The 20,233-nt window shown below is 40.8% G+C and overlaps 4 protein-coding genes across 6 annotated transcripts; 2 read left to right on the top strand and 2 right to left on the bottom strand.

Moving 5' to 3' along the window:
* Positions 1–301: 301 nt before the first annotated feature.
* Positions 302–6,070, bottom strand: LOC116618673 (trace amine-associated receptor 6-like). Its single transcript, XM_048727524.1, has 2 exons — positions 5,971–6,070; positions 302–2,866 (listed from the first exon to the last, which is right to left on the bottom strand). The coding sequence occupies exon 2, from the start codon at positions 2,844–2,846 to the stop codon at positions 1,893–1,895; it is 954 nt and encodes a 317-aa protein (XP_048583481.1). The 5' UTR covers positions 2,847–2,866; positions 5,971–6,070; the 3' UTR covers positions 302–1,892.
* LOC5513179 (zinc metalloproteinase nas-15) lies at positions 5,959–17,199 on the top strand. Its single transcript, XM_048727523.1, has 9 exons — positions 5,959–6,091; positions 7,396–7,569; positions 8,471–8,594; positions 8,881–8,972; positions 9,099–9,182; positions 9,589–9,731; positions 10,871–11,006; positions 11,556–11,662; positions 17,130–17,199. Exons 1-8 carry the CDS (start codon positions 6,034–6,036, stop codon positions 11,660–11,662), a joined length of 918 nt encoding a protein of 305 aa, XP_048583480.1. The 5' UTR covers positions 5,959–6,033; the 3' UTR covers positions 17,130–17,199.
* Positions 12,013–16,866, bottom strand: LOC125563000. Of its 3 annotated transcripts, none has more exons than XM_048727512.1 (13): positions 15,746–16,863; positions 15,527–15,667; positions 15,191–15,407; positions 14,976–15,087; positions 14,777–14,892; positions 14,482–14,648; positions 14,336–14,399; positions 14,173–14,244; positions 13,853–14,061; positions 13,569–13,760; positions 13,424–13,445; positions 13,195–13,346; positions 12,163–12,355 (listed from the first exon to the last, which is right to left on the bottom strand). In XM_048727512.1, the coding sequence occupies exons 1-13, from the start codon at positions 15,824–15,826 to the stop codon at positions 12,209–12,211; spliced, it is 1,692 nt and encodes a 563-aa protein (XP_048583469.1). In that variant the 5' UTR covers positions 15,827–16,863; the 3' UTR covers positions 12,163–12,208. The 3 variants fall into 3 exon arrangements, with proteins under 3 accessions (XP_048583471.1, XP_048583469.1, XP_048583470.1); XM_048727513.1 differs by lacking the exon at positions 12,163–12,355 and adding an exon at positions 12,901–13,119 and having other exon boundaries at positions 15,746–16,859; XM_048727514.1 differs by lacking the exon at positions 15,527–15,667 and having other exon boundaries at positions 12,013–12,355; positions 15,746–16,866.
* Positions 17,200–18,039: 840 nt separating the features above from the next.
* On the top strand, positions 18,040–19,263 carry LOC5513178. The gene is made up of 2 exons (XM_032382683.1): positions 18,040–18,480; positions 18,523–19,263. The coding sequence occupies exons 1-2, from the start codon at positions 18,040–18,042 to the stop codon at positions 19,261–19,263; spliced, it is 1,182 nt and encodes a 393-aa protein (XP_032238574.1).
* Positions 19,264–20,233: the final 970 nt, after the last annotated feature.

Here is a 20,233-nt window from a genome sequence, read left to right on the forward strand (position 1 = left end):
TAAAAAAACATCCGTAAAAATGTGACATTTGGTGAAATGGCTCGGTGGTATGAACCCGAATTATATATCCGGGCGAGGATTTTTGTGAAGTTCTTGGTTCTGAGTTCTGCCGGGATTGTAGAAGAGATACTGAAAGGCATGAGCTTAGCGCTGAAGTTGATAACAATTTATTAATGAACAGATGTGAAAGCGTTACCTACACAAGAACAATGACCCCACTGAGTGATGTGATCCTGTGTAAAAGCCCAGAAATCCCACTTGTGAGAACAAGGTAGATTTTCCAAAGACTGAACTCATTTCAGCAAGAAAGACTTGAATCTATTACATAACTCAGTTTGATTCGATTGTGGATTTAAAAGAGCAAGGAAGTGATTGTTGTCATGATGGTAAAGCAGGAGAGGATGATAAAACGGTTAGGCGGTACTCAAGGGAGAACAACAACAACAACAATGACCACCATGATAACAACAACAACAACAATGACCACCATGATAACAACAACAACAACAACAACAATGACCACCATGATAACAACAACAACAGCCTCAACCACAACCATACAAGCAGTAGAAATGGTGACATTTCTGCGTAATAAGTGCAAAGGGCTGGGAAAAGAAATATCTGACCGTGCGTGCCTGGAGAGAGAATAGGCAATGGCGCCTAACGCAAACGACGACGGCAACAGGAAGGATAAAGAGACAAAAAAAATTGATACTTTCAGTACTTAGTACTCAATTCAACTAGTTTTAATATAATTAACTCGTTTTTATACTTGAAGTTGAACTTGAGTTTACATGTCAATGCTTGGAGGACAACGGCTGAGATTTATCAAGCATAGTCCATTTCAGGTATATTTCATGTCTGACCCGATGTTTTTTTTTCTGCCGTCGTCTTTACGCGTTGATTCCCCAATAGTGCGAAGCATAAAAGCATTTTTGGTCACGTTCTCCCTGCCGTCACCGTCGTCGTTGCGACGGCAGAAGACAATGGAAAATTCAAAAGAGCCAATCGTGAAATGCACTCTGAAATGGTTCTGTCTGATACATTTCAGTCGTTTAGCGAGGACGGGAACGTGTGTGCTGAAAACCAGACTTATCCTTGTTCGCTAAGGTAGAGATAAGGTTCTAGGCTTGTCTATGCTTTTTTTGGACGATACAAGCGAGTCATTTTGATCGAATCTAGTTTATAATTGTTTGGCATAAAAGATTTTTCTTCGAACACTTTTTCCCAGCCGTCGCAGTCGTAGTTACTCAAATTGCCTAGTTATAGACCTTGTGCGCACCCTCGCGTCGCGCTCACCTCGTCTCAGTCTCCCCGAGTGCACTCCGCATCACTTTCCCTCTTTCTTTTCCCTTGCGTGCAAAGGATGCGAAGGATGCGAATAATGCAAAGGATGCGAATAAAGGTGCGTACAAATCCTCCTCCTCCCAACCCTCTAGCCCCCTTGGCCTTCATAAGTGGGTCATATCTTTTTTTTTTTTTTATTGTGGTATTGGCCTTTTTTGTACGATGAGGGGAAAGAGCAAAAAAAAACATGCGGTGGTGCGGAATTTTCATATTTAAACGGCGGTATTGTGGTAAAAATTGAAATGTTGCGGTGCGCGGTTTACCCGTAGTACGGGATGATCTAGCGGGAAACCTGGGGAATACCGGGGTGTCGTGCATGCTCTTCAAAACCTCGCCCTTCTGTGCGGTATGCGATATTTCCGGTATTTTTGTGCTGTATTGCGGTATTTTCGAAAATTGTGTGCGGTATTGCGGTAATTAGACCCCCCCCCCCCCCCCAACGTTCCCCCTTATTGAAGGATCAAATACTATCCTTTTTCTATATGATATCTCTGACTGCACACCCCCCTCAGCCAACCCTGGGTACGCGCCTGGTGTCCGCTTGCTTATGCAGATTCTTCAGGGTTATTTTGTAGGCGCGGGGAGCGCAAAAGTGCATAGACCTCCTGTCTAATGTTGGTATGCCTGTGGAAGTAGATCACGGGGTTAACTGCGCAATTCATGTAAAGAACAAATTCCAACCACTGCGTCGTCAGCCTAAGATAGTCCCGCCCATTCCACGCCCTGATGATGAATATGACAATGACTGGCAGGTAACTGACGAGGAAAGCGAGCAAGATCCAGATAAGCGTAATGGCGGCTTTTCGCTCGTACTTGACGCGGCTTCGTGATTGGCTTATTTCCTCTTCAGTCAGCTCGGTTGGTTTAATCTGGCGTTTTCTGTGAAGAGTGACGATAACCATTACCTGGAATGCAACAATTGCTATCCCCATCATGCCAAACGGTACTGATTTCATCGTATCTTGTCCTTGCTTGTCGAGCGCAAACTGGACGATAGCTGTCAGAATCAAACTCACACTCCACACCACACCAATAATCATGACCGCGCGCGCCTTGCTAACAATCAGGCGGTATCTATTAGGCACTGAGACCGCGATGAGGCGATCCACGCTCAAGCACAGAAGACTCAGAAGCGAATTGCAACGGCAAAGGTAGATAAAGAATTGACGCGCCTTATCCAAAGTTAGCTTAAGACAGAAATTATCCGCAAGGAGCCATTTTAGCGAGCGTGTTATTGATAAGGGTTGAAGCACGCATCCCATAAGGAAATCGTTGACTATTAGACTCAGAAGTAGTAGTGTCGGAGGTTGCTGAAGCTGTGGAATCTTCAAGACGGCGAAGATGATACTTGCATTACCAGAGAGGATCCACAATGCACTTAGCGCGTTCAGCGTTACTGTAGCGATGCTCGTTACCTTGTAGTATTTGTACTGCGCCTGCTCAGAAAACTCAGCCAAGTAGCATAGCTGTGATTGGTCAATGTCTGATAAGTTCGCCATATTAGAAGTTCTCTCTGACCCTGCAAAGAAAGTTATAAACTTGCAAACTTGCACTTAAAATTTGAACATGTTGAAATTTGAAGCAAGAACACAAGTCAAAGCAAGTTAGTGGCCAAAATGAACCACAACTGTACTGGTTTAAGAAAGTAAACAGCGATATACGGCCTTTATTCCGGTTAACATACGGCTTTTATTCCGGTTAACATATATATATATATATATATATATATATATATATATATATATATATATATATATATATATATATATATATACATATATAGTACCCCTATTATATTCGTCTCTTTACAAATTGCCCAGTCCCCTTTTTTGGCGTCTATAGAAGGGTGCATTGCCGCCTGGCCTCAGCATAGAATAATCTAGCAAAGTTGTAAATACACCTATTTCACAAAAGGTTGTCAGTGCGAATGGCAAATGGTAAATGGCTTATGGGTACTTATTATTCGTAAAATTAAAGGTGTTAAATATAGTCCAGCAATGTCATAGTCAAGCATTGGTAACCTTTAATAGATAATTGTTTTGATTTATCCATATTCTTCGAGACGCATGGTTACTTTCGGTCGTAGAACTGCTATTTCCAAATCGCCATTTGCCATTTGCACTGACAACCTTTATTGAAATAGGTGTATACATGATATTCAATATTACTCTACGTACGAGATCACGTGACCTTGATCAAACAAAAAAATCCGAAATGACTGCGTCCGTCACACCTGAGAACGACAAAGAAATAAAATCTTTTAATATAACTAAACCCTTTCTAAAAAAAGAATTCTGGGTTTTTTTGTAAGCGCTTTGTTTGTTGCTTTTTTTTTTTGCTGTTATTTTGCCGCTAAAAGGCTTAGCGCGCGCTAGTTTGCCACCCAAACAGTCACGTGATCTCTCCTATTCAAAGATTCGACATGTCAATCACGCGCGCACGCATAGCCAATCAGGAAAGAGATGATGCAATAACAGCCATGTGGTCCCACAAATGTCCCACAAAAAGTCGGCAATCGTCGGCAAAAAAGATTGGTTTGATATATTTTTTGCGAATCTGGACAAGCAAATAAGCATTTTTCGGCCAGCGTAGAAAGTGCTAGTCCTGTTTTTTTTTTGACCGGCCACTTTTAGTGTAGAGTTGGGATCAAATTGCAGAAAAAGACGTAAAATTTCTGAGAAGAAACGAAAATCAAAACGCAAGCAAACCAAATAAGTACAAGAAAAGTGTAAGTCCTACCATTAAACTTGTGTTTGATATTATCCTAGTTAACTTCAATTACATATAAGAATGAGACTGTCGTTTTTTTATTGCTGTAAATCTTGACGTTTGCCGATAAAACTTGTAGTTAAAAGTCAGGCGTAAACAGCGAATACGGCATTCTCTTCTACTTTTCCCCGCACTTAAAACACTGCAAGTTGATATAAATAGCTTTGAAAGCACATTAACACATAGTGCCTACCGAAGAGAGCACCGCTTAATTTTATCGTTTCCAAGTTTTCTTATTGCGCGTCGGATCTATGAATTGTTCACACTCCTAGAAGAGAGTGCCGAGTGAATGGGGAATGGTTTAAATTTTTGGTGGTCTTTGGGGCCACCATTTTCTGTGCTTTAGATTGAGGGGGTGGGATTGAAATATTCCAAAAGGAAAAATTCTTAGCAGCCCTCCGGCCGATAAATAATAACTGCTTTTTAAGAGCATTGAGTTAAAAAAAGCTGCTTGAAAAACTGTTAGGTCTGGGATGAAAACTTAACCAATGGAAATAGAATATTCCTGTCTCAGTTTCTTGCTTGAATTAGTTGATGGAAATAGATACTTGTGTGACCGACTTACTCTCTTGAATTTGCCGATGGAATTGCTTTCTTTATTAAAACGGAATTGTCAAGCAACAATCGCCCCTCGGCCATTTATACAAACCAATAAACACTAAATATGACTTCTGATGCTAAGAAATCGTCAATATGTGCTCTGTGGGATCGTCGTTACATTACCTTTTCGCTGAATTTTTCAGACACTATTTCAAATCTATTCTAAATAAGTTAATCCGTTTGGAGTACATCATTTTGTTTCGATAAAAGGTGATAAACGTTGTATTTGTTTTGCCTCGGAAAGAATTCGTTCTTTAATATTAACTAGACTTTATCTTAAATCATTTCATTTTTTCAAGAATATGCGCTAGTTTTCGGAGAAGAACTTTGGTATAGTAGTGCTTTTACATTTTAGCTTTTTTAATTTATTTTTTCCCTTCAATATTAGATTATCTATTATTTCGGTTTCCCTTTAAGTGTTTTTCTGTTATATAGCGTTACCCTGAGTATTTCGATCTAAAAGACCTATTTTTCAACAGTCGTTGCTCTCACGTTAACAACTTGTTTTGACAACATTGATTTATAAGTTTATAATGGTTCTAGTAAACTGTAATCGATAATACTTATTTATATTATTTCTCTCGTGCGAAAATTTCCAAACAGACCCGAAAACTCGAGCTCCCGATAACTCGTTCCAATTTCTCTTTTCGGTTGGAAACACCTGTAACTCAATCACCGTATCCATGATATTTCTCTGGGGAGGGGGGGGGGGGGGGGGAAGGGTGAAGGGGTGGAGGGGTGAAGGGAGTTCTCTGATAAAAATCTGACCACCCGCGAAAAAAGAAACAAAAGATTTTTTTATGCCTTTGCAGTATCTCCACGGGACGTTTATTGTCGGGTTTTAACTACATACCAGAGTGATCTAGCTTATGCTTTCTAGTTTTGTCTACAAATAGCACGACTATTGAGAACTAAGGGTGGACCTTCGGCCGTTGTGGGGGTGTGCTCGTACCCCCTGCACGTACCCCCTCCCCCCCCCCCCCATGGGTAAGGGCCTGTATTTTAAAATGACATTATTTGATCATGGATGCGAATTATAAGAGATACCAGATTTATTTACTAAACTGAGAGTGTTTGTTTAGCGAGTAAATATCGTGTCAGAATTTAACAGCTATTCACACGTAATAAACTAACATTTTACTGAACAAACTTTGGACGTTTACAAGGCGCAAAGTTTTGTTTGTTAACGGGCAAAGACTATCTCAGCTTTGTATGCAACTAACAAACACAAGACCAACCAGCTTTGGTGTGTACCTGTATAAATGTGTCGAGCCCATTCAAAAGAACACCTTCTGTGAGAGTCTTCACGGATTCAAGATGAAGTTCTTCTTAATACTGTTGGTTTTCGTGGCGGGCGCTTTTGCTAGCCCTGAAGGTGAGTCTAGCAAAAAATAATGAATGCAACTTTGTGGGAGTTTATTTTCCTTCCGGCATTGTGGATTAACAAATTGTTCTCTAAAATCAGTGGGAGGAATTATCGTCTTCTTGAGATTTTGTATACAAATAAATTGATGGACTAGGCATTATTCACCGTTTACGATTCAAAGGAGGCATTATGCTTTTAGTGAAACCACAGGGAAGAATATGACCTATTTAATTGAACTTTCTAAGTGTATTTCTCAAGAACTTTTTGCAAAAAGAATGCAAAATCCGCACCTGCGTACCTGAGGACATTTTAATCAGGGCTTTTTTTGTTTAAAATTGCATTCTGCCAACCGCCCTCTGTTATCAGGGAAACCAATTAAGTCCTGCTGAAAACACCCTAGATATCTTATTCAATCTTAAAAGGCCATATCAGTATATGACTCGAGAACGTGCTTAGCCCAGTTCTTAATTTATTTTAAAACATAATTTCTGTTAATCCGCTCTTGAGTCTAAATAAATGACCTGGAATTGACAATATGCCTTGGTGAGCGATTTTAATTATATTCCCAGAACTCGAGATTTCGTAAACAATGAAGTTGTGGCTGACGAGAACTCTTTAATGCGAGTGGAACGACTCGAAAAGCACCTGGCTTTCTTTAGAAAATAAATCTTACATAAGTAAAAAAAAAACGAAGTTGAACGTGCCTCTTGTGCATCAAAGGGCGTCAAAGGGCGGAAAAGACAAAAGCAAACGCTAGGCGACAGCGTTATTGATTATATTTCTAGAATTTTAGATATTGTAAACAAGGTTTTCCTTTTTTTTAACGCAAAAGATTGGGCCACGTTCACTTATGTAGGATCTCATTCAAGATCTATTTTAAAAGGAAATCCAGGTGTTTTTCAAATCTTTCGCCATTATTCACACATTTAAGTGCTCGTGTCAGACACACAAGTATTTGAAGACAAATTATGTCAGTCACTAAGTCCTTTGATAGGATGACTTTACGGATCTCTTAACGCCTGGCTAAATTAGGCAACATGTCGAGTGCGACATTAACGTGCGACATGTCGCCTGAATGTCTCCTAGTTTATCCATCCAGAGAGACATTGCAGCGCACGAAGAATTTTGTAGCAGCGACAAAGAAATGTTTCTCGGATAGTTGAGAAAGATTTTTGTGTCGCGCCCTACAAAAATGTGTCGCGCGCTACATGTTTTTGGTGATGGCTAAACTTGGAAACATTTAGGAGACATGTCGCCTAGTTTATCCAGGCCTTTAGATAGTCTTAACTAATGCAATGCTGTTCGGTTTATAGAGAACGTTGGAGTAGAGGACCCTGACCTATTTGAGGGGGACATGAGGCTGACAGACGCCCAGAGACTTGCGGCCCAGATGGGTCAAGATATCGACAGCCCGTCTGCGCGTGGCGGCATCAAGACCGGCCGCTGGCCAGAAGGAGTGATGGCGTACACTATTGATAGAAGTCTCAGTAAGTAACGGGGGGCTATGAGTAATTGAGGCTTTGAGTATTGTGAGAATAAAAATCTTTGTGCATAGTGAGTAATAGAGCCTTTGTGCACCGCGAGTAGTAGAGCCTTTGCGCACCGTGAGTAATAGAGCCTTTGCGCACCGCGAGTAATAGAGTCTATGCGCACCGCGAGTAATAGAGACTTTGCGAACCGTGAGTAGTAGAGCCTTTGCGCACCGTGAGTAATAAAGCCTTTGTGCACCGCGAGTAATAGAGACTTTGCGCACTGTGAGTAATAGAGACTTTGCGCACCGTGAGTAATAGAGCCTTTGCGCACTGTGAGTAATAGAGACTTTGCGCACCGTGAGTAATAGAGACTTTGCGCACTGTGAGTAATAGAGACTTTGCGCACCGTGAGTAATAGAGCCTTTGCGCACTGCGAGTAATAGAGCCTTTGCGCACTGCGAGTAATAGAGACTTTGCGTACTGTGACTAATAGAGACTTTGCGCACCGTGAGTAATAGAGCCTTTGCGCACCGTGAGTAGTAGAGCCTGGCCGGAACCCAGGTTTTTTCTGGGGGGGAGGGGGGGTGCGAAATCCGAAAAAGAAGTGGACCTATTTTTTTCCGAGGGGGAAGAGGTGGTAGTTCTCTGATAACAAATCTGAACAACCCCGAAAAAAAAGGATGTCATGCTTTTGCAGTATTGCCACGGGATGTTAATTGTCGGATTTATGCACCGCGAGTAATTGAGACTTCTGACTTGAATGACAGATTCTTTGCGTTCCATCAGTGATTGAAACTTTGTGAGTGATTGAGCCTTTGTTATTTTCGCACATTTTAATAGCAATAATCTTTTGCGCGTTTTGAGAATTTTATCCTTTGAGCATCAAAAGTAATAAAATTTTCCTCGTCGTTCGCAGGCCAGAACAGCCGCGCTATGAATGCCATTCGCGCAGGAATGAAGATGTGGACTGATAACACTTGTATCAGATTCAAGGAAAGGACCAATGAATACGCGTATGCGAGATTCTGGAGAGGAAGAGGGTACGTAAGATATTCACTTCTGGATGGTAAAATAAATATAATATACACTTTATGACCGTATGAGGAGGACCAATGAATACGCCCACTGTACAATGAACAGGTGCCCCAGTTCAACGGGCGGCGGTCGTTATAAACGAGGCAGCGCCCGCTCTATAGCCTAGTTAGTTAGAAAAGCTCTATTGCTTCTATAGCCTCTGGGGGAACATGAGGGACACAGGGGGGTTATTCGGGGTACTACGGTTCGTTATTTGTAAAAACAAATCGAGTATAATTAAAACATCTTTAGGTGCTCTTCTATGGTCGGTCGCACGGGTCGGAGGCAAGACATCTCATTGGCTGGAGGATGTTGGTACCCAGGAACTGTTGCACACGAAATTGGTAAGCTATAAGTTAACGGTAATAGAAAAATCGTGAAAATAATATGTCGCGAAGTATCGAAATATCAAAATATTTTTTTTTCTTTTCTGTGACACACGAGACATTACTCACTTTGTTGTGTTACAGGTCACGCACTTGGTTTCTACCACGAGCAGTCACGCCCCGACCGTGATAATTACGTGACTATTCACTGGAATAACATTTCACCGAGTAAGTTCTTTAAATTCAACAATTCTGACATAACTTAATAAGGCGCGCAGATTTTACACTGGGACGATTATGGGCATCAAGAAAGATTGGGGGGGGGGGGGGGGGGGTTGGTGCACTTCACTGTCAACCTAAAGCTATGTCTGAGGATGAGCTGCAAACGGACATCAACAAACAAATGGATTAGATTTAAAAGATATACGGTTGATTCGGAAAAGCTTTATAAGCCACCGTTTTCTCATCCAAGTAAAATACCAAGGGAGTGCTTCAATGACTAAGTGCTGCCTTGGGTTTACAAAGCGTTCCATTTATTCATTGTTCGAGCATTTGAAAATCTTACGACGTAGTTTCTGTCAAAAAAATTCCTAGGTCTGTTCATTAGCTTCCCTAAGACACTTTTTGATTGTAGATATGAAGTTCAACTTTAACATGTATCCTCGCTCAACCATCGATTCCCTGGGAACTCCTTATGACTACCGCAGCGTTATGCATTACCAAGGAAACGCATTTAGCAGTAACGGCAGAGCTACGATCACTGCCAAGCAATCCGGGGTGAGCTCATGCATCGCTGCATAAAAGACAAAAAAAGTTGTCGTTGGTTTATTTTACTGGTGTTTGCCATATTTGGAAGTTTCATACCATATTTTTAAGTACGTTTCAATAACTTTCTTGCAAGTTTGAACAGTCCTGAATAATGCTTCCTATATAGGAGACGCTTTCTATAGAACCAAAATAAAGATTCAGCCAATCAGAATAAAGGATAAGTAATTTGATTGAGGTGAGGCCATGTTTAAGTTCAATTCACAGCTCTCTATACTCTCTGATTCTACAATATAGATCACGTACAAAGACTTTGCTGTTTTACGCACAGGCAGGCCAAGCTCATTATATCGCTTTAACAATCAAAATTCGAAATCTTCAAATGTGTGTTTTTATGAATAAAAATGACTCATCATGACTCAATAGTTGTGACCGGGTTTTAAAGCCGTTCGGCAGCGATTTCACAGGGTTACTGAGTTTTTTCTCTCACCATAGTGGAGGAAAAAAAAATGAAAAGAATGGGCAGCTGGATCATGCCAAGACAGGAGTTTAGCAACATACTTCATGTAGTGAGATTTTAAGAATTCGATTGGGAGATCGTCTCTTATATGAGAATGCTTATGACATCCTTGTCGAATGACTATGTCGAATGGCAGAACATTGGAAACCCGGGATTCCGCATACATTTGAAAATAGGTGTAAGCCAATGAAAAGCGTCTCCTATATAGTCAGCGGCGTAGCCAGGGGGTGGCCCACAGGAGGCCCGGTACCCCCTTCTAGCAGAAAAGATACAGTAAATACGAGACATTATTTAAAATACAGGAGTAAAATGTACAGTAAATATGAGACATTATTTAAAATACAGAAGTAAAATGTACAGTAAATATGAGACATTATTTAAAATACAGGAGTAAAATGTCTTAAAAGGGTCTTTTAGGCCCCCGCCTATTAACAATCCTTGCTACGCCGCTGTAATAGGGAACATTCAAGACTGTTGAATAGGCCCGAGAACACTCGTTTTTTATTACCAAATAGATTCAGGACTGCTTTCCCATACACCATTTAGACAAAGGAGGGGTAACATTTTTCTAATGCAGAATAGTTGTGATTTCAATTCGACCTTCATTAAAAATATATATTATTTCGTCTAGGTAACCTTGGGCAACCGTAGACAACTGAGCAAGGTAGACATTCAGCAGATGAACCTGATGTACAAGTGCAGCGGAGGAGGGGGAGGGGGAGGAGGCGGACCTAACCCCCCACCCCCACCCCCACCACCGCCAACTGGTATGTGACACTATGATTGAAACTTCGACTGAAAACTATAAGTACCTGGCAGATAACCCTGTTAACGTCTTATATGTCGCTTTTTCGGGACAGCCTTGCTGAAAGACAAAGACCCCGTCCCAACGTATCCGTGACATTTTTTTTAGCGTGCGATCTAACGGGCCTTTTCCTCAATAGGAGAAGTAAACACAAATATGACGCTCTCCGTGATCCATTATTAAAAACACAAGTGTCTTGTCTATGACCAGAATTATACCTCCCCCCCCTAAAAATCGCTCTGAGACCCAGCAATAAACATGTTTCTATGACTAGATCTTCCCTTTTCCTCTAAAAAAACACGCTCTGTGGACGAGTGATAACATGCATGTTTCTTTACTATGACTAGACTGTCCCCTCCCCTCCCAAACAAAACCTTTCCTTGACCTAGTTATAACGCACATGTTTCTATAGTGACCAGACTGTCACCTTCCCCCAGTAGTAACGCCAAGTTTCTATGGTGACCAGACTGTCCCCTCCCAGTAGTAACGCATATGTTTCTATGATGACCAGACTGTCGCGACACCGGTCGGTATTGTAGCTACCACGTCCCACTTGGAGATTGCAAGAAAATGGACATCGTTCGACGAAAGTGCAAGAAGAGCTGTGGCCTCTGTTAGGTAAAGTCACGATATATTTTATTCTTTTTGCGACAAATATGCAAAAATAAATTATGCTATCATCGTCATCACCATCATTGTTATCATCATCATCATTGTTATCATCATCTTTGTTATTATCATTGTTGTCATCATCTTTGTTATTATCATTGTTGTCATCATCACCATCAACATCATCATATCAAACATATTCCCCACGGATAGTGTCCTTCGTTCGCTGTGCCTTATATGGTCATATATGCCCATATTTAGAAGTACTGGAGTTTCCCCTTTCGCGCTTCTCCAACAAACATGGCGGCAAACACTGATTCCCTAAAGACTCGTAGTGGAAGAATTATAAAGAAACCGGATCGCTTGGTCAAATATTTAGACCATTCCTCAGTTGATACGTACGTGAAAGAAGAGAAAGAGGAAGAAGAAAAAGTCTGGGAGATAGAGAGAGTTTTAAACGTTGAGGGAGACTATGCCTTTGTGAAATGGAAAGGCTACAGCGATAGATATAATTCTACGGTTTCTCTTTCATTGAATCCGCAGTTGTCATGCTATTTAGCCGTGAATGCTGGGAACCCCGACAGTAGTGAGGTAGCAAGAGAAAAGCTTCCCATTCTTTGCTCCGAGGATAAGGAATTGTGGCTGATTCGACATGCACTGTTCGATGAGCTCCAATTTCGTACACCCGAGAATGACACGGGACTCATTCGGAGAGTACAAGTGAAAGTCCCACTTTCAAAGGGGGGTTTTTCCGCTTTGTTTGGTAAAGGGACATTTTCTTTTGCTACCTCACGAAAGCTGGATTTTTCAGGGACCCGTAATATTCGGTTCCCGTGCACTGCTGTCGAGTTTGGCACCGTTATTGGTACGGAGTTTATGGCTCGGCAACTGCCAGATTCGAGTACCATATGTGAAGTTGACTCATCTTCGAAGATGTGGATATCATGAGGATACGAGCTAAGGATTAATTATGATCATAGTTCGTGCCCCCGTTGTACTTACATCTCTGAATATGGGTCAGAGGAAGAAAGGCCTAGTATGTGTCGACCGCTAGAGCGCAAGTATCCCCCGCTGAGCTTTTTGGAGATCAGCTTCGTACGGCGTAGACGGAATATGCTTCACAACTATGGCTCGGTAAGTTAAAATCTCTCTATATAAACTAATTGTTGACATCTGTTTCAACCGATTTCACTGTATTTCCAGTCGAAAATAAAGAGGGGGAATTTAGATCCAGGGAATGATACAGATTGTTTTGATGGTTTTAATGCCTTTATATAATAATGTGGGTACAAATAGTTATACAAGTTATAAATAGTGATATTTACAACAGTAATAAATAGCACCAAAAATATAATAAATAAATAAATACATTTTTTTCTTTGTCTTCACTGCTTTTGATATTTTCTCTTGACCCTTTCCAAATTATTTTCCCTACTGAACAGTTTTCTGTTTTCCCTCTCCATGATCTATAGAGATAAAAATACACAGTTGTAGCAAGCGATTAGTCTAGATAACATGACGTTTTTTTCACTTGGAATTACCTGTACAGTGTAGTTGCTATTTTTCCCCCCTTTCTGGCTACCCCTGTGGAATGTCTTGTTCTGCATGTGGTTTTTCTTTTCCACTGTCTGGCAATTGAACTGGTGGATCGTGCCATGAATCTCCAAAAATTGGGGGACATGATAAACAAGAACTGTAGAGAAAAAAATGCATAAAATTACTTGGTCTCGGAGATCCCAAGTCAATTAAGGAATCTCATTTTAATCTTACCATGTATATATGGAATTACATCCTGTGGAGAGATAAAAGAAAGCACAATTAAAATAATATATCTACTTGTTATTTTTTCAGTGACATATGATCAAATGAGGCTTGTGTCCTGCCAGTTCAACTAACCACAGGGATGTAGAATTACCTCATCAAACGTGGCCTTTCTAAATTTGGTTCCCCATTGGCGGGCCTTTTCTTGAAAAGCATCTGCTCGAAGATATGCTTCATCTCCAGGATTTGCCCCAAGAGCATCAGTGAGGACCATCAAACTTTTCCACACTTGTGTCAGCTCTGATATGCTAAGAACTGTTTTCTCACAAGTGGGAGTGGACGATGGCTACAAAACACAAAGCAATTGTTAAATTAGCTTTATACACAGTAGTATCCTGGGTGTGCTGGTCTTTTTTATAATGAAAATAAAAATCATACCTCAAACACTATGTTGTTGCGGTCAAGATGATCCTTGAGTGTGGCACGTAGGAAGTCCTTGGTGCCTGTCGACCTCAGATGGAACTTCCTACATTCCTCCACTAGCTGGGCTTTGGTCAGACAGTCAAGGCTGGTGATGGACTTGTTCTCCATGTCTCCTAGGAAGGCATGGATATCAAGCCCCCTAATGATAGTTTCCAAACCATCACCTTTATAAGGAAAAGAGGATTCAAAGAAAATAAATAACGAAACTTTATAGTAATTTCATATTAGTTTCAGTTATTATAACAGTCTTTTCTATTAGTCAGTTATTTACTTACAATCCAAAGAGCTCCACTTGGTTGTGGTTTTGCCACTGTCATCCTGGACATCATAGAAACAAAACCTCACACCTGCAAATACAATATGGCAAGAAAACAAAATGATAATCACCATAAGACATCCCCTATACCCATTTACCCTATACATGAAATTTTTATTTACCCAAAGCTTCTATTGCTTCTTCCATGGCTTTTTTAACATTCTGCTCTATAGCCCAGCAAGCAACCTAGAAGTTTAATATATACCAGGAACTTTTTTAAAAAATGGCTCAATGGAGATTTGAATTTGTTAAATAAGCATAATTTTACCTGGTTGAGAAGTTTTCCCATGATCCTCAATTTGAGGTGCAGGGTGTCGGGTATGACCTTGGTAAATTCAATGTCCACGAGAGGTAAACATTGAACTCCCTTGGCATTTGGACACCCAACACGTGCACGGCACTGGTTTAAGGTTCTGGTTATGGGCCATTGTGGGACTGAAATTTTTATCAAATTTATCTAGTTATTTATAATATAGCTGACAATGGAATAATTCATAAAAACAAAAATCATTTAATTCATTACATAACATTCATTATATAAGTAACAAAATTAAAAAACTTACTAGAAAAGTCTCTGATCATCCTTTTGCTGCATTCGCACCAAATGCAGAAGTACAAGGCACAGGGACTATTAATTCCGAGAATACACGCCATGAACTTCCAGTCAGCACACATCACCCTTAAAAAAAGGGATAAAAGTTACATATGTCCTGTTTAATGCCAGATCATAAGATTATTGGTTGCAAAAAAAATGAAACCTACCAATCAATAGTGTATTCAAGGCCATTAACAAGAATGCCAGTTCTCCCTAGGGCCTTCATCTCATCAAAAACCCCTCTCAAGGTCGCCTTTAGGATGTCATATGACTCCTTGCCTATAATAAAAAGTGTTCACAGATATATGGCTTTAGTTGACTATATCATTAGGAAGATTTGTTCTCGCTTACAGCTGCAATAAATTAGCTGCAACCAACTCACCATCATATATAGATATACAGTATTCCCTTTCTGGGCTTCTTTTAACAGAGTTTTCTGCTGGAAAGCAGAAGGTTGTCATAACACTCCCAAGTTTTTTGGTGGTTTTTCTACCATCACCAGAAAACCGAAGGGTTATAACATTGCCCCCTGCATTTCCAATGACATCTGAACTATAACTTAGAATGTCCTTGATGGATCTTGAACATCCTTTTGCATTCTGAAAGGAGAAACTTTGTTTAATGAATTATTGGGTTTGTACAGTATTTGCTTGTTTTAAAGGATGCAAAATGTGCTGTGCACAAAGCAAATCAGAATTAAGACTATCAACAGACTAACCCCTTCAAATTCTGTAATAGGAATGATTGCATTTTGAGCTTTTCTCTCTTTCTGTATCCCATACAGTGATGGCAAGCTGGACCCAGCTACCATCTTTAGCTCATGGTATGCTGAGTCAGAAACATCACCATCATCTTTGGCCTGAGATTATAAAAATAATCTAAATATAGAAAAAATAAGAAACCTACAGTACTGTACATGTACTTCTATAATACCTACCTTGAGAGCTCTTTGGATCTTTTTATGGTCAATCTCCTCAGGCTCAACCCTCTCATTGAAATGTAGGGCAAAACTGACCATACCAACTTCAAGTTGAACCTAGAGATAAGGAAACATTGAAATGTAGGGCAAAACTGACCAACTTCAAGTTGAACCTAGAGATAAGGAAACATTTTATGATAAACAAATGCCATTATAACAGAATTGGTAAATTTAGGTTGTTTCCATGTGTACAAAAATTCTAAACAAACCTCAACAACTTTCCAATCTGTTGGAAGCTTCTCAAATTGCTTCTCAAGCCATTTTTTAATCTCTGACTTTTTGTGAAATTGAGCTTTTGGCTCAAGGTCACAAAAAGGCTTTCTCGGCTGAAGAAAGGGCTTTTTTTCCTTGCCTAGCTCCTTTCTCATGCCATCTCTCTCTTTGACAACATCAGCGAGTCGATGTTTTAGCTCTGACAGCTGATTCTCGAGCTCTTCGATTCTAGAGTCCCGAGAATCACACAGCCCGATTTCACGGACTTGAGGTAGTGTGTAAGCCAATCTTTGTTTTTTCAATGGCGGATCTTGTGTAAAATTAGTCAAATACCCTTGCACCATCATTTTAGTAGATATCTATCATGAACAAGCAAACGAGACGACTAAACTTTTGAACCTCTTCCCGCCTAAGTTTACCGAGATTCTGCAAGATGATCCCCAAAAAACAACCCGTGAAGATTATCTAGATAAGAATTGCGCCAAAATTATACAAACAAAAAACGGAAATATTAGAAAGGAATACTTAGCTTCTCGTCCTTCGGGTGTTTCTGTACTCTTCAGCATCAGGATCACACAAGGACGTAGTCGATTAAAATACCTACGAGGGCTTTTTTCCACAAGTTAGGCTGGCAGAAGAAAGATCTAGCCCCTACAGGGGTATTTGATGAGAAAAATAGGTATTTTTCGCTTCTATAAGCAGAAATCTCAGGTTAAATAGCCCTGTTTTCCAAAAATAATCGCTCTTCGTCCGCCATCTTGGATAGCTCAGAGAAAACCCATTTGTAATTTGCCAGGTTACACAGCTCCTAGTCTCAGTCTCTAAAAAAGCGGCCGAGCGAGTTTGAATAACACCAAAAGTTTGATATGGTTATCATCATCATCATCATCTTTTTATCATCATCACCATCATTGTCATCATCATCATTGTTATCATCATCATCATTTTCATCATCATCATTGTCATAACCATCATTGTTATCATCATCACCATCATTGTCATCATCATCATCATCATCATCATCATTATTAACATTATTATTTTTATCATGTCGAAAATGTGATGCGACGAATGAAAAACAATACCGTAATCTCATACTTCTCATACAAGACACATTTTTGTCTTGCAGGTCGCCGCTGTGACTACAAATTTGGAAATGAAAACAAATGAAACAAAATTAAAGAGAGAAAATTCCTCAATTCGCTACTGTTGTTTCTCTACACGCATCCCGCATGTTAACCCGCATCCCGCATGTTTACCCGCATCTCTACCCGCATCCCGCATGTTTACCCGCATCTCTACACGCATCCCGCATGTTTACTCGCATGTTTACCCACATCACTACATGCATCCCGCATGTTTACCCACATTTCTACACGCATCCCGCATGTTTGCCCGCATCTCTACACGCATCCCGCATGTTTACCCGCATCTCTACACGCATCCCGCATGTTTACCCGCATCTCTACACGCATCCCGCATGTTTACCCGCATCTCTACACGCATCCCGCATGTTTACCCGCATCTCTACACGCATCCTTTAAGAACACAGGAAAAGAGCAAGAAAAAGGGAGAGCCTCTGACAAGTCTGTGGTCAAAATATAACAGTAACCTTGGTCATTTCGTTCTTATCTTCCACTCCGATATGCGCGTAATATTTTAAAAAAAATCTTCTATTCGCTTAAAATTGGACGCTGATTAACCATATTATTTTGCTAGCAAAGCGTTTCATTTTTCAATTCAAAGGCCAAATGCTCTAAACCTCATTTGAGATGTTTTCTTAATTTCGTGAACAAAACCTATAATAGAGAAACTTTATTAATAGCCCGTGAACCAGAAACTTAATTTTACGGAGATGTTAAACTATCTTCACGAATCCATGTCGTTTATTAAGTCTCGGTTTCCAAAATGTGTTTTTTTGATCGCTGGCGATTTTAATAGACTAGATACTTCTAGATTTAAGAACGCATTCCAACTTGAAACAAATCGTCGGGTCGTCTACTCGTGGAAACCGCACTTTGGACCCAATATTGACTAACATGAAAGAGCACATTAACGATCATGTCAAGCTCCCTGCATTTGGCCTTTCGGATCACGCTACCGTCGAGCTCCAGCCCTTGGCTTGCTGCAATCAGCCAACAGCCAAACACTTCATTCTATTCTTTTCTGTAAGAGATACACCTCTTACAAACAAGATCGCAATGAGGTTATATTTGGAGAAAATCGACGTTTTGGAGTCCTGTGAGGAGATGACGCAGATCTTAGAAGAGGCTATCACTTTTGGCATGGATACAATAATTCCTTTACCACGGAAAACAGTAGTAGCAAACGAGGCGCCCTGGGTGAATACCCAGCTCAAGTATTTTGTTCGACGTCTGCAGAAGGCACTGGCCAGCAGTAGCATGCTTGATTCTCGCATGCTACGAAATACAGTCAACCGAGAAAGGAAGGCTTGTCGGGAAAAATACTACGAGGCGAAGGTGAAAGATCTTAAAGCCTGTAAACCAGCGCTATGGTAGAAGAAAGTGAAAAGGCTCAGCGGTATCTCTAAGGCAGTCCGCGTGGACCCAGTATTTGATCTCAAGCACCTCACTGGCGTTGAGGGTGAAGTTGCAAAAGACTCGAAGCTCCTGGCCAATTTTATAAATGACTCTTTTCTATCACCAATGAGTGTTTTTACGCCCTTGAGTCGAGAGTCACCTGCGCACGCCTACACTCACCTTGCCGAGTCCGAGCCTACCACCATAACGGAACACTCGTTTATCACTAAGTTATCCGCATTAAATGCCAAAAAGGCGTCTGGTCCAGATAGTATACCCGCGTGGCTTTTAAAAGATAATGCCGACCTGATCGCTGCCCCTGTTGCGGCTATTTTTAACTCCTCCTTTCGGGAGTGCCAACTTCCGAAATCTTGTAAAAGAGCCGATATCACTCCTCTTTCCAAGCAAACACCTATTTTGGATGTCAACAAACACCTTAGACCAATCTCGCTGATCCCGATCTTGTCAAAGGTGGCTGAAAAATATGTTAAACCCGCTGTACTGAAGAAAATAGATCCAAACCAATTTGGGACAGTCTCAAATTCCTGCACGACGCATTCGCTTATTACTATGCTACACAATTGGTACAAGAATACCGACGGGAATGGCTCAACAGTACACGTAGTACTCTTCCACTTCAAAAAAGCCTTCGATCTCATTGATCACCGGATACTTCTTGGTAAAATAGAGGAGTACGATCTGCCCGTGTGGACTATCAAATGATCTCTGACTTTCTGACTGATTAGAGAACAAAGAGTCAGGTTATCCCAGGAGTGTTATTCAGAGTGGTAGAGTGTCCCGGACGGTGTGCCACAGGGGACCAAACTCGGTCCCTGGTTGTTTGTAATCATGATCAATAAGCTCCACGTTGAAGGCGCCGACTGTTGGAAGTATGTCGATGATATTACTGTTGCTGAGACAGTTAACAAGAACGACGCTAGTAATATGCAGGCAGTCACAGATCTTTTAGTTCAGGAAACCAAGGTCGATCGTTTTCAACTTAACGAGGCTAAGTGTAAAGAACTACGTCTCACTTTTGCTAATTCGAGCAATAGCACGTTACCACCGATTGTGATTAATGATAAATGTATAGAGGTAGTTCAACACGTAAAACTGCTTGGTCTTACAATCTCCAATGACCTAAAATGAACGAGCATGTGTCTGATGTAACCAAGAAGGCAGCTTCGAGATTGTTTTTACTAAGGCAGTTCAAACGCACAAGGGCAGATCCTGCCGAGCTTGTATGTTTTTATGTAACATGTATAAGACCAGTTGCTGAATACGCCTCGCAAGTTTTCCACGATAGTTTACCAGCATATTTGTCAGAAGAACTTGAAAGTATCCAAAAGCGCGCTCTACGGATAATTTATCCAGACCTTCACTATGCTGACGCTCTCTACGAAACGAACCTTCTCACTACATAGCAGAAGGCAGCAAATGGTGGATCAACTTTTTAATGACATAATCAAAGATCGCAACCACAAATTGTACCACCTGTTGCCAGCGCGCAATACCAGCTCTAGATCCCTTCGGCGCACGCGCACTTTTTACATTCCAAAGCTCCAAAGTGCAAGACCAACCGTTTTAAGGGTGTACTGATATCTGTTGCTAAGGAAAATTAAATACAGCATAAAAGCCTTGAAAAAAGTAACAAGGGTCTGGTGTTTGCCAAGTTGACCACCAAAAGTATTCT

This window comes from Nematostella vectensis, chromosome 5 (assembly GCF_932526225.1).
Source record: "Nematostella vectensis chromosome 5, jaNemVect1.1, whole genome shotgun sequence".
NCBI classification, from domain to species: domain Eukaryota; kingdom Metazoa; phylum Cnidaria; class Anthozoa; order Actiniaria; family Edwardsiidae; genus Nematostella; species Nematostella vectensis.

Coding starts and splice junctions, on each gene's coding strand:
- LOC116618673 (XM_048727524.1), bottom strand. CDS start 2,846: ATGGCGAACTTATCAGACATTGACCAATCACAGCTATGCTACTTGGCT.
- LOC5513179 (XM_048727523.1), top strand. CDS start 6,034: ATGAAGTTCTTCTTAATACTGTTGGTTTTCGTGGCGGGCGCTTTTGCT. Junction 8,595..8,880: donor AGATTCTGGAGAGGAAGAGG/GTACGTAAGATA, acceptor AAACATCTTTAG/GTGCTCTTCTATGGTCGGTC. Junction 8,973..9,098: donor AACTGTTGCACACGAAATTG/GTAAGCTATAAG, acceptor GTTGTGTTACAG/GTCACGCACTTGGTTTCTAC.
- LOC125563000 (XM_048727512.1), bottom strand. CDS start 15,826: ATGGTCAGTTTTGCCCTACATTTCAATGAGAGGGTTGAGCCTGAGGAG. Junction 15,088..15,190: donor CTGTATATCTATATATGATG/GTGAGTTGGTTG, acceptor TTTTTATTATAG/GCAAGGAGTCATATGACATC. Junction 14,245..14,335: donor AGAAGCAATAGAAGCTTTGG/GTAAATAAAAAT, acceptor TTGTATTTGCAG/GTGTGAGGTTTTGTTTCTAT.
- LOC5513178 (XM_032382683.1), top strand. CDS start 18,040: ATGAAAGAGCACATTAACGATCATGTCAAGCTCCCTGCATTTGGCCTT. Junction 18,481..18,522: donor AAAAATACTACGAGGCGAAG/GTGAAAGATCTT, acceptor CTATGGTAGAAG/AAAGTGAAAAGGCTCAGCGG.